This window comes from Diadema setosum, chromosome 2 (assembly GCF_964275005.1).
Source record: "Diadema setosum chromosome 2, eeDiaSeto1, whole genome shotgun sequence".
NCBI lineage: Eukaryota > Metazoa > Echinodermata > Echinoidea > Diadematoida > Diadematidae > Diadema > Diadema setosum.
Window position 1 is genome coordinate 27,373,414 of NC_092686.1, and position 13,393 is coordinate 27,386,806.

Sequence of the window (13,393 nt, forward strand, 5' to 3'; positions counted from 1 at the left end):
CACCTGAACCGAAGGCTCAAGAGAGCTATTGTGATCATTCTTCGTCCGTTGTCCGTCGTCCGTCCGTCGTGCGTAAACTTTTTACATTTTCATCTTCTTGAAAACCGCAAGACCGATTTTCACCAAACTTGGCAGGTAGCATCCCTAGGGGGTTAGGATCTAAGTTTGCTAAAATGGGCACCATGCCCCACCCAGGGGGCCCCAGGGGGGCCCAAACCCCTCCAAATTAAGGAATCTTTAAAAATCTTCTTCTCTAGAACCAGAAGTGATAGAGCTAAGTTAATACTATGAGTAAGTACATTGATGACTGTAGTATCAAGTTTGTTCATGATGGAATCAGGGGTGCCCCCCTTGGGACCCAGGGGAATGGGGTGGGGAGAGGTCCAAATGAGGGCCTAAATTGTACATGTTCATCTTCTTCTTGTGAACCCCACGACCCATTTCACCAAACTTGGCAGGTAGTATCCCAAAGGGGTTATGATCTCAATTTGTTGAAATGGGCACCCTGCCCCACCCAGGGGCCCCCAATAGGGCCCAAACCCCCCAAAATTAAGGAATCTTTAAAAATCATCTTCTCTAGAACCAGAAGTGATAGAGCTAAGATAATACTATACAAATGATGCACGGGATAGAGTGCGTTAGTGGAGGCGTAGCGAAGCCGAGTGCCTGTTGCACTACATTGTAAATACCCGAGAGTGAGCTGCATCTCCACTAACGCCACAAAATAATCCTGTGCATCATTTGTTTTATAAAATGGGTCGAAAACTAACAGCATTTTTCACATACCTTTGTGGGTCAATACCAGTCAGCTACATGTAGCACTCGCTCGATCGAGAGAGTCAAGCACGTCGCGCTCAGAAATCCCTCACATGTATAAGTACTGTATGTATAAGAGTACTACTAGGCCTACGCACGCCACATAATGTTATACACACAAGAAAGGCCGGCCGGCGGCAGCCCGAACTAGAAGTTGTTTACACGATTGACAGCGCGTATAGTAGCGCGCGACACACTTGTAACAACTGATTGAGTGCGCACTGGTACTGCAGTGCAATGGTACTAAAGTAAACAACGCCCACGTGACTCATTTCAGTGCTTCCTATTGGCTACATTCTTGAACCCATTTTATAATATGAGTTATTACATTGATGACTGTAGTTTCAAGTTTGTTCCTGGCGGAATCAGGGGTGCCCCCCTTGGGACCCAGCAAGGGTAGTGGGGAGGGGTTCTAATGGGGCCTAAATTGTACCTTTTCATCTTCTTGAGAATCCCATGACCGATTTTCACCAAACTTGGCAGGTAGTATCCCTAGGGGCATAGGATCTCAATTTGTTCAAATGGGCACCGAGTCCCACCTGGAGGGCCCCAAGGGGCCCAAACCTCCCAAAATGAAGGAATCTTCTCTAGAATCAGAAGTGATAGAGCCAAGATAATACTATGAATTAGTACATTAATTACTGTAATTTCAAGTTTGTTCATAGCAGCTCCAGTGGTTCCCCTCTTGGGGATGGGGGGGGGGGGGGGAGGTCCAAATGGGGGCCTAAAGTGTACATTTTCATCTTCTTGAAAGTATCAACAATGATGGATTTTCACCAAACTTGGCAGGTAGCATCCCTAGGGGTTAGGATCTCAATTTATTAAAATGGGCACCATACCCCACCCCGGGGACCCCAGGGGGCCTTCAATCCCCCAAAATTTAGGAATCTTAGAAAAGGGGGGCCCATTGTACATTTTCATCTTCTACTTGAGAATGCCTGGTCAAATTTTGGTAGAGCTGTAAATAATTAAGATTAGTGACTGCGTGAAAGGTGAACTTGCGATACTCAGGTGAGCGCTAGACCCACGGGTCTCTTGTCATAGAAACAGAACTCCCAAATCTCACCAAAAGTGTGCACCATATCTGAACTTCGAGCCTGAAAATGCAAAATCTCCCTTGTGTGGGAGGGGTATGCACCAAATTACTGAATTTCGATCCTTATTTATGATTAAATCAAAACTGGATCATTTCACAAAAATGTGTGCACCTAGATCTCTGAAGTACAGGTCTGATATTGCAAAGTCTCCCTTATGTTGGAGGGGTATGCACCAAATTACTGAATTTCGATCCTTAGAATGCAAAATCTCTCGCGCGTCCTTTTCCTATAGACTTAGTACACCTTTATAGATTGTCAGATTTCCAAATGTTTCATCGTAAGTGTGTACCAGGTCTGTCACTTTGGTTTAAAAAAATTCGAAAGTTCAGTCCGTTGGGTGGGAGGAGATATTTATATACTTACAATTAACGGATGATTTCCCCCACAGATTTCGTACACTTTTGGGATTGAAATTTCCCAGATTCCATCATAAATGTGTTTACGAGATATTTTCATCTGAATTCTACAAATGTAAAAGCTCCCTCGTATGCAGGGGCGTCGATCCTGGAGGATGGGGGTGGGGGCAAACATATCATTTTCTTCCCCAATGATTCTGGAAATGAGGAAAATTTTCTTGCTTTTTTGATAGAAAACTGTCCAAATATCTTATCCAAAGTGTGCACCAGATTGCTGAATTTCAATTCTGAAAATGCAAAATCTCTCTCGCTTGGGAGAGGGGTACCCCTCCCACACCCTCCCTCATTCGATCCTTTCCCTATAGATTCGGTATACTTTTAGCTTGACAGATTTCAAAATGTTTCTTCTGAAATGTTGCGCCAGGTCTGTCACTTCAGTTAAAAAAAAAAGGCAAAAGTTCCATCGGGTGGGAGGGGATATGTTCTTTCAATTAACCCTTTCCCTGCGTGGTTTCCCTTAAAAACTTAAGTACACTTTAGGGATCGACAGCTTTCGGAATTTCATCAAAATTTTTCATTTGCATTTGTATTCGTAGAATGCAAAATCCCCCTCGTATGCAGGGACATCGATCCTGGAGGACGGGGTGGCAAACACATAATTTTGTCCCCCAATAATTCCCGAAATGAGGAAAATAAAATGCATATTTGATAGAAAAATTATTATCCAAATATTTATCCAAAGTGTGCACCAAGAATTGCTGAATTTAAATTCCGAAAATGCATAATCTCCATTATGGTCATTTTCCTGCAGACTTAGTACACATTTAGATTGACAGATTTCCAAATGTTTCATTTAAGTGTGCATCAGATCTATTACTTCAATTCTAATAAATCATTCTTAGTTTAACCCTAAAAAGGCCGGGGGTGGGGTTGAATCAACCCCCCCCTCGACATTTTTCACGACTACTCCGCCGCACGAAATTTTTTCACTGCGCCATTCGCTGACTTTCTACTTTCAAGTCTCGCGCATCTTTTGACACCATTTTTACGAAAATCGCGCATACCGTTACGACGCTGCATGACGTTTTATACATGCCTGTCAGACCGAAAATGGCTCAAAAACGTGATTTTGTGTATAAAGTCTATGCAAATGGGAGTGTTCTCTTCTTATTCATAAAGATATGATTATTTTCACTTTCATAGGCTGAAACTAATTAATTTTAGCATAATTATGGTTGAAATAGGTTCTGTCATAAATTTCGCGGAAACAAAATTATAAAACAAAAGGTCGAAAAAACAAGGAAATACATAAGAAATTCATAAAACAATAAAATACATAAGGAATTGATTTTGATATCAAATTTTTTTTTCAAGTACATTGTTCGGAATGCTACAAAGAATGTTTTCACCAAAAATTAGGATTTTAGGAGCTTTAATTTCTGATTTAGAGCAAAATGTATGATTTTATGCATATATTAGCATAATTAATTATTTCCATTTCTTTTTGTATAGCTTGGTAGAATACGCCACAGGTAATGCACCTGCCAAATTTCATGGCGATTGCGCAATCGATGGCCGAGATCTCGGGGGGGGGGGGGGGGGTTGAATCAACCCCTCCCCGGCCACAGAACACCCAAAAAAGCCCGGCCTGGTTAGGGTTAATGTTTCCAGGTTAGCATGCCTGTACAGTGACGGGGCATTAAACTGCACATTACTTGAATATAAGACTGTTCTGAAGCAAGTAATTTTCACACTACAATAGATATATACATGTATGTACTCTTAAATGAATTCCACAAGACCGTAGTTTTTTGGTTTTTTTGTTTTTTATGGGGCGCCAAGTGTCGCATGGCATATGTTGTAATGAAATCAGTCATTTCGTCAATGAAATGACCATTTCATCATTTCCTCGATGAAAATGATCATTTGGTTAATGAAATGGTCATTTCCTCAACAAAATAAATGATTTTGTAACGAAATAGGCCATGCGACACTTGGCTCCTAAAAAACTATGGTCTTTGTCCATGGTTTAAACCATGGTTTGAATTGTACCCACTTCTTGAATTTAGGCCTTCATCTTTGTACCCGACAAGGCGTTGCCATGGTAATGGTAAATTTTCTCGAAAATTTTGTGGGGTGAACTATTTCCACAATTTTGAAGCAATTGAACTCACATTTGGTGTACATTATGACATTGAGGTGTAGATGTGCAAGACATGTTTCCAATGCTTGTCGGAGAAAGCATTGCCATGGTAACCACAATTTTCCCAAAACCTTGTGGGGTGAACTACTTCCAAAGTGTTTAATCAATTTATTTCAAATTTGGCATGTGTGATGACCTATAATGATCTAAGGTGTAGTTATGCAAGACACTCTTTGTGTTTTATACCTGACAAGATGTTGCCATGGTAATTGCATTTTTTTTTTTATTGTGGAATGAACTACTTCAATGAACTACTTCTTCCACAATTGTGAAGCAGTCAAACTCACAAGGTACTCACAAAGTACTACACACAGACACACAGACACACACAACCTTTTATCAAACCCTGGTTCAATTCTTTTTCTAAGGAATCTGCGGGAGCGGGGGTATTAATCACCTTAAGTGATACTCTTGGGTTCTTTTGATGTATGTATCTCTTTGTTTTATCCAAACAAAAATGTCTAGGTGATGGCTTTTCCAGAGCAGTGCCAATTTAACCAGAGTGATGTCTACAGAGAGAGCTGCAGTGGAAACAGTCTGCAGGCCAGATGCCCAGAAGGCCAAAGGAAGGCAAGGCCATGCATCGGAACAGACAGGTATTGGACACATGAGACACAGTTTTTTAGTGTTACTCTAAGCATGCCACACAAAGTACGAAAGGGTCTCTGTAATGCAACTGTAACACATTATCATGATTTCAATGAAAGCTCTTTCATATAAAAATGGCTCATATTTGGATATATATTTGAAAGTTGCTTCAGGTAATGATGCATTTTACATATGACATAAACAAATGAAATAAAATTTAGGCATTTCCTTGCTCCTAATCCCTGCCACTTACTGGAAAGGGCAATCATATGTCATGAGGGAGGGGAAAGGGACAGCATATCATGTTTTTTTTTTTTAATTTGTTTATTAGCTGTGCACATAAATGAAGGGGAAAATGTCTTATTTTTTTTCTTCAAAATTGATGGAAATTTTCCCCAGAGGAATTTGTACTATGGTATTCCATTTACCTGTAAAAACTGGATGTATTGCAACTGATTGACAAAAAATTATGGGCGTACATACTTGAGCAGGATTTGAACCAATGACCTCCTGATCTCCATACAGGTGTCATCTCCACCAGACCAGACCAGATCAATTCATTGCTTTTTTTTAATGTCAATGTAGGGCAATTTGTCAATCAGTTGCAATGAAAACATTTCATGAATTTGAATAATTACTCAGTACCCGCTGCATGCTAAAAGGTTTAGAAACAACACTTGCTGTCGGGCAGAAGCTCGGTGGTCTAGTGGAGATGACACCTGCATCGGAGATCAGGAGGTCATAGGTTCGAATATTGCTCGAGTATAACGCCCATGATTTTTTTATCATGGCTACCACTAAAACACTGATCAATTCAGTGCTTATTTACGTCGATGTAGGGCAGTTTGTCAATAAGTTGGAATGAAAACATCTCAACAGAAGAATTTTGTGAATTTGAAAAACTGAATGTACTGTGTACTTCAATACATGGAATCCAGTGTGCATGCATTTAGTTCTTACTGTGTTAGGCAAGTCTCAAACGAGCATTCTGGTTATCAGGAACAACTTTTATTCTAAAGGTGCCGTATTGCATAAAATTTGAACTTGTCATTAAACTGGTACATTCCCAGTGACATCTCGACTATAACATGCCCAGCATTCTTCAAATGATGCATCTGAGATGATGTTCACCTATTCAAATCCATAGCATTGATTGGTACCATGTTATTCATAATTCCTCATGTTTTTTGTTTTTTTGCCAAGAAAATGGAGTGGCATCTATGGATTACTCATTGATAATATAACCTAGCTGCTTCTTGTACTTGCATTACAGAGAACAACAGATGGTTGCTTAGTAAATATTTGTATTTTAAAAAGAGCGTTGAATGAGCTACTTCCACTTTTTCACAATTTTGATGAAACCTGGTGCACCTAAAGTATGGATTTTCTGAAAAGAACTTGATAGTTGCACCACACACACTTAGCTCAATAGAAGCTCATCTCAGTTTCAGTTTATAAGGAATCCAGATATTAGTCTCATCACCTTGCCGGATCTCACTTAACTGACTTCTCTTACTTTCTATTCAAGCTAAAAGTTTATGTTATTATACCCCCACCCACACGTAATGAATATGGGGGTATACTGCAAGCAAATTGATTTTCGCAGTACAGTAATTTTCACGTATTTAGCGCTACTTCTGGCTAGCGCGAATTCTAAAACCCGTGAAAATATCTTCACAATAGCATTCTCTCCACATTTTGAATGGGTTGATAATTGCGCTCTGCGAATTCAAGCGAATATGTTTTGGAGCCACTCAGCACGAAAAATTAATCACGTGAAAATATAGATGTTTACAGTATAGGAATCACTCTGAGGTCGGGTGGCTGGGTGGTCGGCAGCGCCCTATGACATATTTTGGTGGAGAATCCGGGCATGTGAAATTTCCTGCCCATATTGAAAGTACAGAGGAAATTTTAAGGCTTGAATCTGAGAGGAAACAAATGTGGTTTTTGTAATTGTAATAATCATAGTACGTGTTAAACTGGTAAAGCTATCCTACTGGCTGCAGCTTGTGTGTATAACACGGCCTGATATTATCGGCCTGATATTTTCAAAATGGATTTGAAACCATATCTTGAAATGGGTAAAGAGGTAGGCCTTTCGGGAGAGGATTTGTTGGCATTCGCTCGGGAGGAGCGGCAAAAGGTAGTTGATGCAAAAGATAGAGAAAGAGATGAGCGACAAACAGAAAGAGAGCATCAACAGACTCTCAAAGAGAGCGAATTGAAGATCGCTACCGAAGGCAAAACACAAGCAGAGAGACCGAGCACAGTAGGAGTGCAAAGGTTACCCATGTTTAAATGACAAGCATGACAACATGGATTCATTTTTGTGTCGGTTTGAGCGCTATGCCCAGAGCTCGGGGTGGGATAGAGAAGAGTGGTCACTTCCACTTAGTACTCTCCTGACAGGGAAAGCTCTGAAAGTGTACACACGTTTGCCTAGCGAGGATGCCCATAACTATGATAAACTTAAAAGTGCACTGCTCCATAGATATATACTCACAGAAGAGGGGTCTAGGGATAAATTTCGTGGCTCTCAGCCTGAAGAGGGCGAGACCCACAGCCAGTTTTCAGAACGACTGAGGAGGTATTTGTTAAGATGGGTGGAGTTGGCTGGAGTTGAACAGAGCTTTGAGGGACTTTGTGAATTGTTCGTCATTGAGCAGATGTATAAGGTCTGCCCGAAGGAAATGAAACTCTTCATTAAAGAGAGAAAGCCAAATGGGCTGGAGGGTCTTGTCACACTGGCCCAACAGTACCAGGAGGCTCATCCCAAAATGAAACACGACTCAAAGCGAAGCTCACCAATGCCCACCTCCCAGCAAAGACAAAAAAAACACTCAGACCCAAAACAAAAATGGAGTCAGTGTAGTAGCATCCCCAAGATGATACAATTGTGGAAAGCTAGGGCATATCTCAAAAGACTGCCGAGCAAAAGGCAATACAGGCAAATTCAACCGAGCAGCTGGGCTACAGCTAAAGCAAACCGACACAAAGACAGAGGTAGATAACGCTAAGAGTGCGGAGTCGAGGGCTGCATGCCTACATGCATCCGTCGTCAAATATGATGTACCACGTGCTCACCACAGTGTGGAGGCTGCTGTACTTAGAATTCAGAATGATCTCCTTCAAGCTATGAATGTTGGGAAAATATCTCTCCTGGTCCTTTTGGACATGTCTGCAGCCTTTGATACTGTAGATCATGGAGTTCTTCTTACTCGCTTGGAAAGCCTCTTTGGTGTAACTGAAATTGCGCTTCACTGGTTCCGTTCTTATCTCACTCAGAGAACACACTTTGTGAGCATGGATGGTGCTAGCTTTGACAGATTGCCTTTGCAATATGGACTTCCTCAAGGATCTGTCCTGGGCCCAGTGCTCTTCTGCATGTACTGCTTGCCACTTGGAGATATCATCAAGAGTCATGGCCTTAGTTATCATTGCTACGCTGATGATATCCAGATATATTTATCAGTGAATCCTGCCCATTCTGAAGTAATCCAAGCAATACAGCGTATTGAGGCTTGTGTTGATGAGTTGCATAAGTGGATGATTTCAAACTTTCTGAAGCTTAATGAAGGGAAGACGGAGTTTATGATCATTGGGTCTAAGCATCAAAGACCAAAGGTAAACGTCACTGGGATCAGAGTGGGTGGAGATATCATCCCTCCTTCAGATACTGCCAGGAATCTTGGAATCATTTTTTACTCTAATCTTTCCATGGAAAGCCACATCTTGGCTGTATCCAGAGCAGCTTTCTTAGCTCTCAGAAACATTGGCTTGATCCGCAAGTACATCAATAACCATGTTGCAGAACTTCTGGTGCATGCATACATCACATCGAGGCTTGACATGGGAAATTCAGTATTGTATTATCTGAATAAATCACAAATACACAGACTTCAGCGCCTGCAGAATAGCGCAGCTAGAGTTGTCACCATGTCCAGGAAGAGTACAAGCATCAACTCTCTTCTGAAAAAGCTACATTGGCTATGTGTTGAACAGAGGATTGAGTATAAGATCAGTTTGGTTGTGTACAAGGCACTGAATGGCAATTCTCCATTATATATATGTGATCTACTAGAGCCATATGTCCCAGCAAGAGAAAATCTACGTTCTGCAGACAAGTACCTGCTGGTGGAACACAGAGCACACAACTCCTGGGGAGCTCGTTCATTCCGCGTGGCTGCTGCAAAGATATGGAATGGCCTTCCACAGTCTATCCGCAGAGCTCTTACCACAGAATCTTTTAAAACAGCCCTCAAGACTCATCTCTTCAAATTGAAAAACTAGCCAATGTGTAAGAATGTATGTTTACACATTTGGAGACAATTACTTCCTGGAACTATTTCTTTTTATTTTAAAGGGAAGGTAAACCCAAAGAGCAATGTGGATTGAGTGAAAGCAGCAACATTAGTAGAACACATCAGTGAAAGTTTGAGAAAAATCGGACAATCGATGCAAAAGTTATGAATTTTTAAAGTTTTGGTGTTGGAACCGCTGGATGAGGAGACTACTAGAGGATATGACGTATGAGTGGACAACAATACAAAGAAAATATAAAGGATATTCAACAAAAATTCACTTTTCTAGAATTATGAAAGAGCAGTGGACCAACCGCTTTCAGAAAGCAGGGGGAATAATTGCTACCCTTAACATATGTCAATATCAAGTTGATGGAATTTGTAATTTTCATGAAAAATGGATTTTTGTAGTATTTTCTTTATATTTTCTTGATATTGTAGTCCACTCAGTGGCAAGGGCCATACGAGATCAAACAAAAGGTGGGGAAATGCGATTATCGCATTGATGTTGAAGGGAAGTTGAAAACCTACCACGCAAACCTACTAAAAGGTTACGTGGAGCGCGAAGCCACTGTGGCTCAAGCAAGTGCCGCAACTGTCTTCGAAGACAGAGATGAGGAGCCCGACATAGCAAAGGTGCGAATAGATATGCCGATGCTCTCTCAGACAGAGAATATCGAGGATGTCTGCCTCGACACAAATTTGAGCGATGCACAGCGCGAGCAAGCACACGAGGTGCTGAAACGATATGAGCAACAGCTATAAAGCGATGTCCCTGGGAGGACAAACATGGCGGAACGTAGTGTTAAAATGACGACTACTAGTCCCATTGTCAGCAAAGCGTTTCCCATGCCACAGGCTGTGTGCGAGACCATTCGAAAAAAGTGGATGACATGCTGAAAATGGGCGTAATAGAGAAATCAGTTTCAGAATATGCATCTCCCATTGTGCTTGTGCGTAAAAAGGATGGCACAAATTGGTTCTGCGTCGATTACCGAAAGATGAATGCCATCACAGTGTTCGATCTGGAGCCCTTCCCAATTGCTGATGATCTCTTGTCACTCTCCAAGGGGAGATATTTCTCTAAATTCGATCTGAGCAAGGGATATTGGCAGATCCCCATGCATGAACAAGACAAAGGGAAAACAGCATTTGTGACGGACGATGGACTGTACCAATTCACGGTGTTGCCTTTTGGGATGGTAAATGCCCCCGCCATCTTCTCGAGGCTCATGCGCCCTGTGCTGGAGGGACTGCCGAATGTCGTCAATTATATTGATGACATCCTGTACTCCGAGACATGGGAGGAGCACCTCCATGCGCTGGAAGGCGTGATGCAGCGGCTCGTGGAAGCAGGCATGACCGCCCAGCCAAGCAAATGTCATATCAGATATGATTATGAATATGTTATGATAATTGACATGTTACCAATGAGTTGGTAACTAGGCCTGATAAACAAGTTTGTGTAGGCCACTGTATTACAGTTATTTCCATTTTGAAATTGTTGACGCCATATGATACATGTACAGTCAACCTCGCCTAAGTCGAATCTATTGGGACCAGCGAAAACACTTCGACTTGTATTTCCAGACAAAATTTCATAATGCAGTGTTTTATTATGCTTTTAGTGGCCGTGAAATTACAGTAGACAATAGTATAATGTTGTAATTAGTATTTTTGTTTTGTTTACGTTTTAAAAAAGAATCCTGGAGCTCAATTATTGGACTGTGATAATCGAAATTCGTTGCACGTAATTTCTGCAAAAGATCGCGAAACGAACGCGGGAGTTCGGGGCGCCGTTATTTGTTTGGGGATGTTTTACTTCGGTAAGAATTTGAACGAGACATGAAACTTGTCACTGAAGACGCGTTGGTGATACGCCGGGTTGATATTAGATACCTTTCATCCGTGGTCGACAACGAAAAGAATGTGAATATGAAACGTTATCTGAAAAGAGTTAAACAATAATAAAAAACGAAAGTGTCCTGTGAACATCGATCCCTCAAATGGCGTGCATGCGAAACCGTTACTCTAACCACTCGGCCACGGAACATCGACGGAAAAGGCAAGACAAAAAACAATGTATAGATATAGCAGGTGGAAAAAGTCAATGTCCGCTCAACAAACGTGACCGCGTGATCATGTATTGTATTGCTAGAGGGCAATGAGGCCTTGTAACAACTAATGGCACTATGCCATTTCTGGCAACTGGGTAAAAATATGTCCCGTAGACATAACACGCAAAAACGGCTATTTTTGATACCTTGCCTTTAATCACAGTTTCTAGTATGATGACGTCTTCAGATTACAAAACACTGACATTGACATGAAAGACAATTGTTCCAAATACCACATATTTATTGTACATCGTCATTTTGGTATGCACGTCTGTCTAACACAAGAGTATCAGGCAGCTATTAGTACCTGTGTGAAAATTATTATAGGCATGGCTATAAAATTCCCCTCAAAATTTCCTTATAATTGCTTTATTTTTACACAGACTTATGCTATCCCTTTAAACTCGTCACAGTTTGATTGAAATTATTTACATCATACATTAATACCATATTCAGTTCCAAAGCTGATCACGTTTGCTAATTAATTAAGATTAATTGTCTAGAATGTGTCATATGGCCAACCTGTATACACACGGATACACACACACACAATGCTAAATGTATGTATCAAACCTCTGTTACAGTAACACAACTTTGAACTAACTGTAGGAATTATCGCTGCACTTATCATCCATACATTTTATCACTATCTGAATCTCCACAAAAACCACTAGTTGACAAATAATCATCAATGCAGAAGACTGACTTAAAGGAACAAATCAAATACCTTTTTTACAATGTATAGCTTGTTTTTGTATAAATCAGCACAAAGTAACCACGACTACATTTTGTTACTGAATTGATATAAACAAATTTCGCTCAAACTTTGGACATGCATGAATTCCTAATAAAATCCACGTTTCATCTGCACAAATTAAATATCATTTTGTTACAATATACTATGATCAGTTTGAAAAACCCAGCCTCCAAAATTTTGCAGCAGTCGAAGCAATTTGGTCTCCAACACTAAACAAAGGGATACTGTGTGTGTGTGCGTATAGGTGTGTTTATATGCGAACGTGATTTCTACATGGGCGAAGGTGTAGTACACCATTGAAGAAAAAAAGTAAAAAGATATAAGTATTTTCTTTTGTGCTCTTGTGGGGTTCGAACCCGCATGTGTGCAACCTCATGTCTCTGAGACGTTGCCTTTAACCACGCGGCCATACGTCTCGACGAGAAAATATGAGGAACGTAAACTTATGTATGTGAAAGATGAATCAGGAATCGTTTCGTCCACATTCCATTCTCATTTTCAGTTTTAATCTGCAAAATTGTCAACCTGATGAGGACATTTCAAAAAATAAAATGTATGATTACTGCAGCTTATTGTCTCAGCTACAACATACTAAAGTTTCAGAGGAAATAAAGCAAAATCAGCTGAGATAAAGGTGCTTAAACGTTGTCAAGTCAATGCATGGTTTTTAAAAAGATCACCTCCCATAGACATAACACGTAAACTTGTCCGATTTTGCGTCTTTACCTTTAATCACAATTTAAAGTATGATGACGTCATCAAATTTCAAAACCATGACATGGACTTGAAGGGCAAATGTTCAAAGTACAACATATCTGAATTTGGGATAATATTGAGCTTAAACAACAGAGATACGAGCAAATGAATGTCAGAAACAGTACCTTAAAAAAATTAATTCCACTTTTTTGATTTCAGATGATGATATGATGACGTCATAATGTATTTATGGAGATATTGATACTTGAAACGTTATTTCCAATTCATATGTTTTTATGCCTCCACCACGAAGTGGTGCCGGAGGCATTATGTTTTCGGGTTGTCCGTCCGTCCTTCCGTCCGTCCGTAATGAATTTTGTGGACAAGGTAACTATCGAAACCTGTTGAGGTATCCTAATGAAACTTGGCATGTATGTGTATTAGGGGGTGAAGTTGTGC

The 13,393-nt window shown here is 40.6% G+C and overlaps 1 protein-coding gene across 1 annotated transcript in view; it reads left to right on the top strand.

Moving 5' to 3' along the window:
• The first annotated feature begins 4,940 nt into the window (after window positions 1-4,940).
• LOC140243797 (uncharacterized) overlaps window positions 4,941-13,393 on the top strand; it is a 63,908-nt gene continuing 55,455 nt past the window's right edge. Inside the window, exon 1 of the mRNA XM_072323468.1 lies at window positions 4,941-5,068. Within this exon, the coding sequence (XP_072179569.1) occupies window positions 4,941-5,068 (128 nt within the window). The remainder of the gene's footprint in view (window positions 5,069-13,393) is intronic.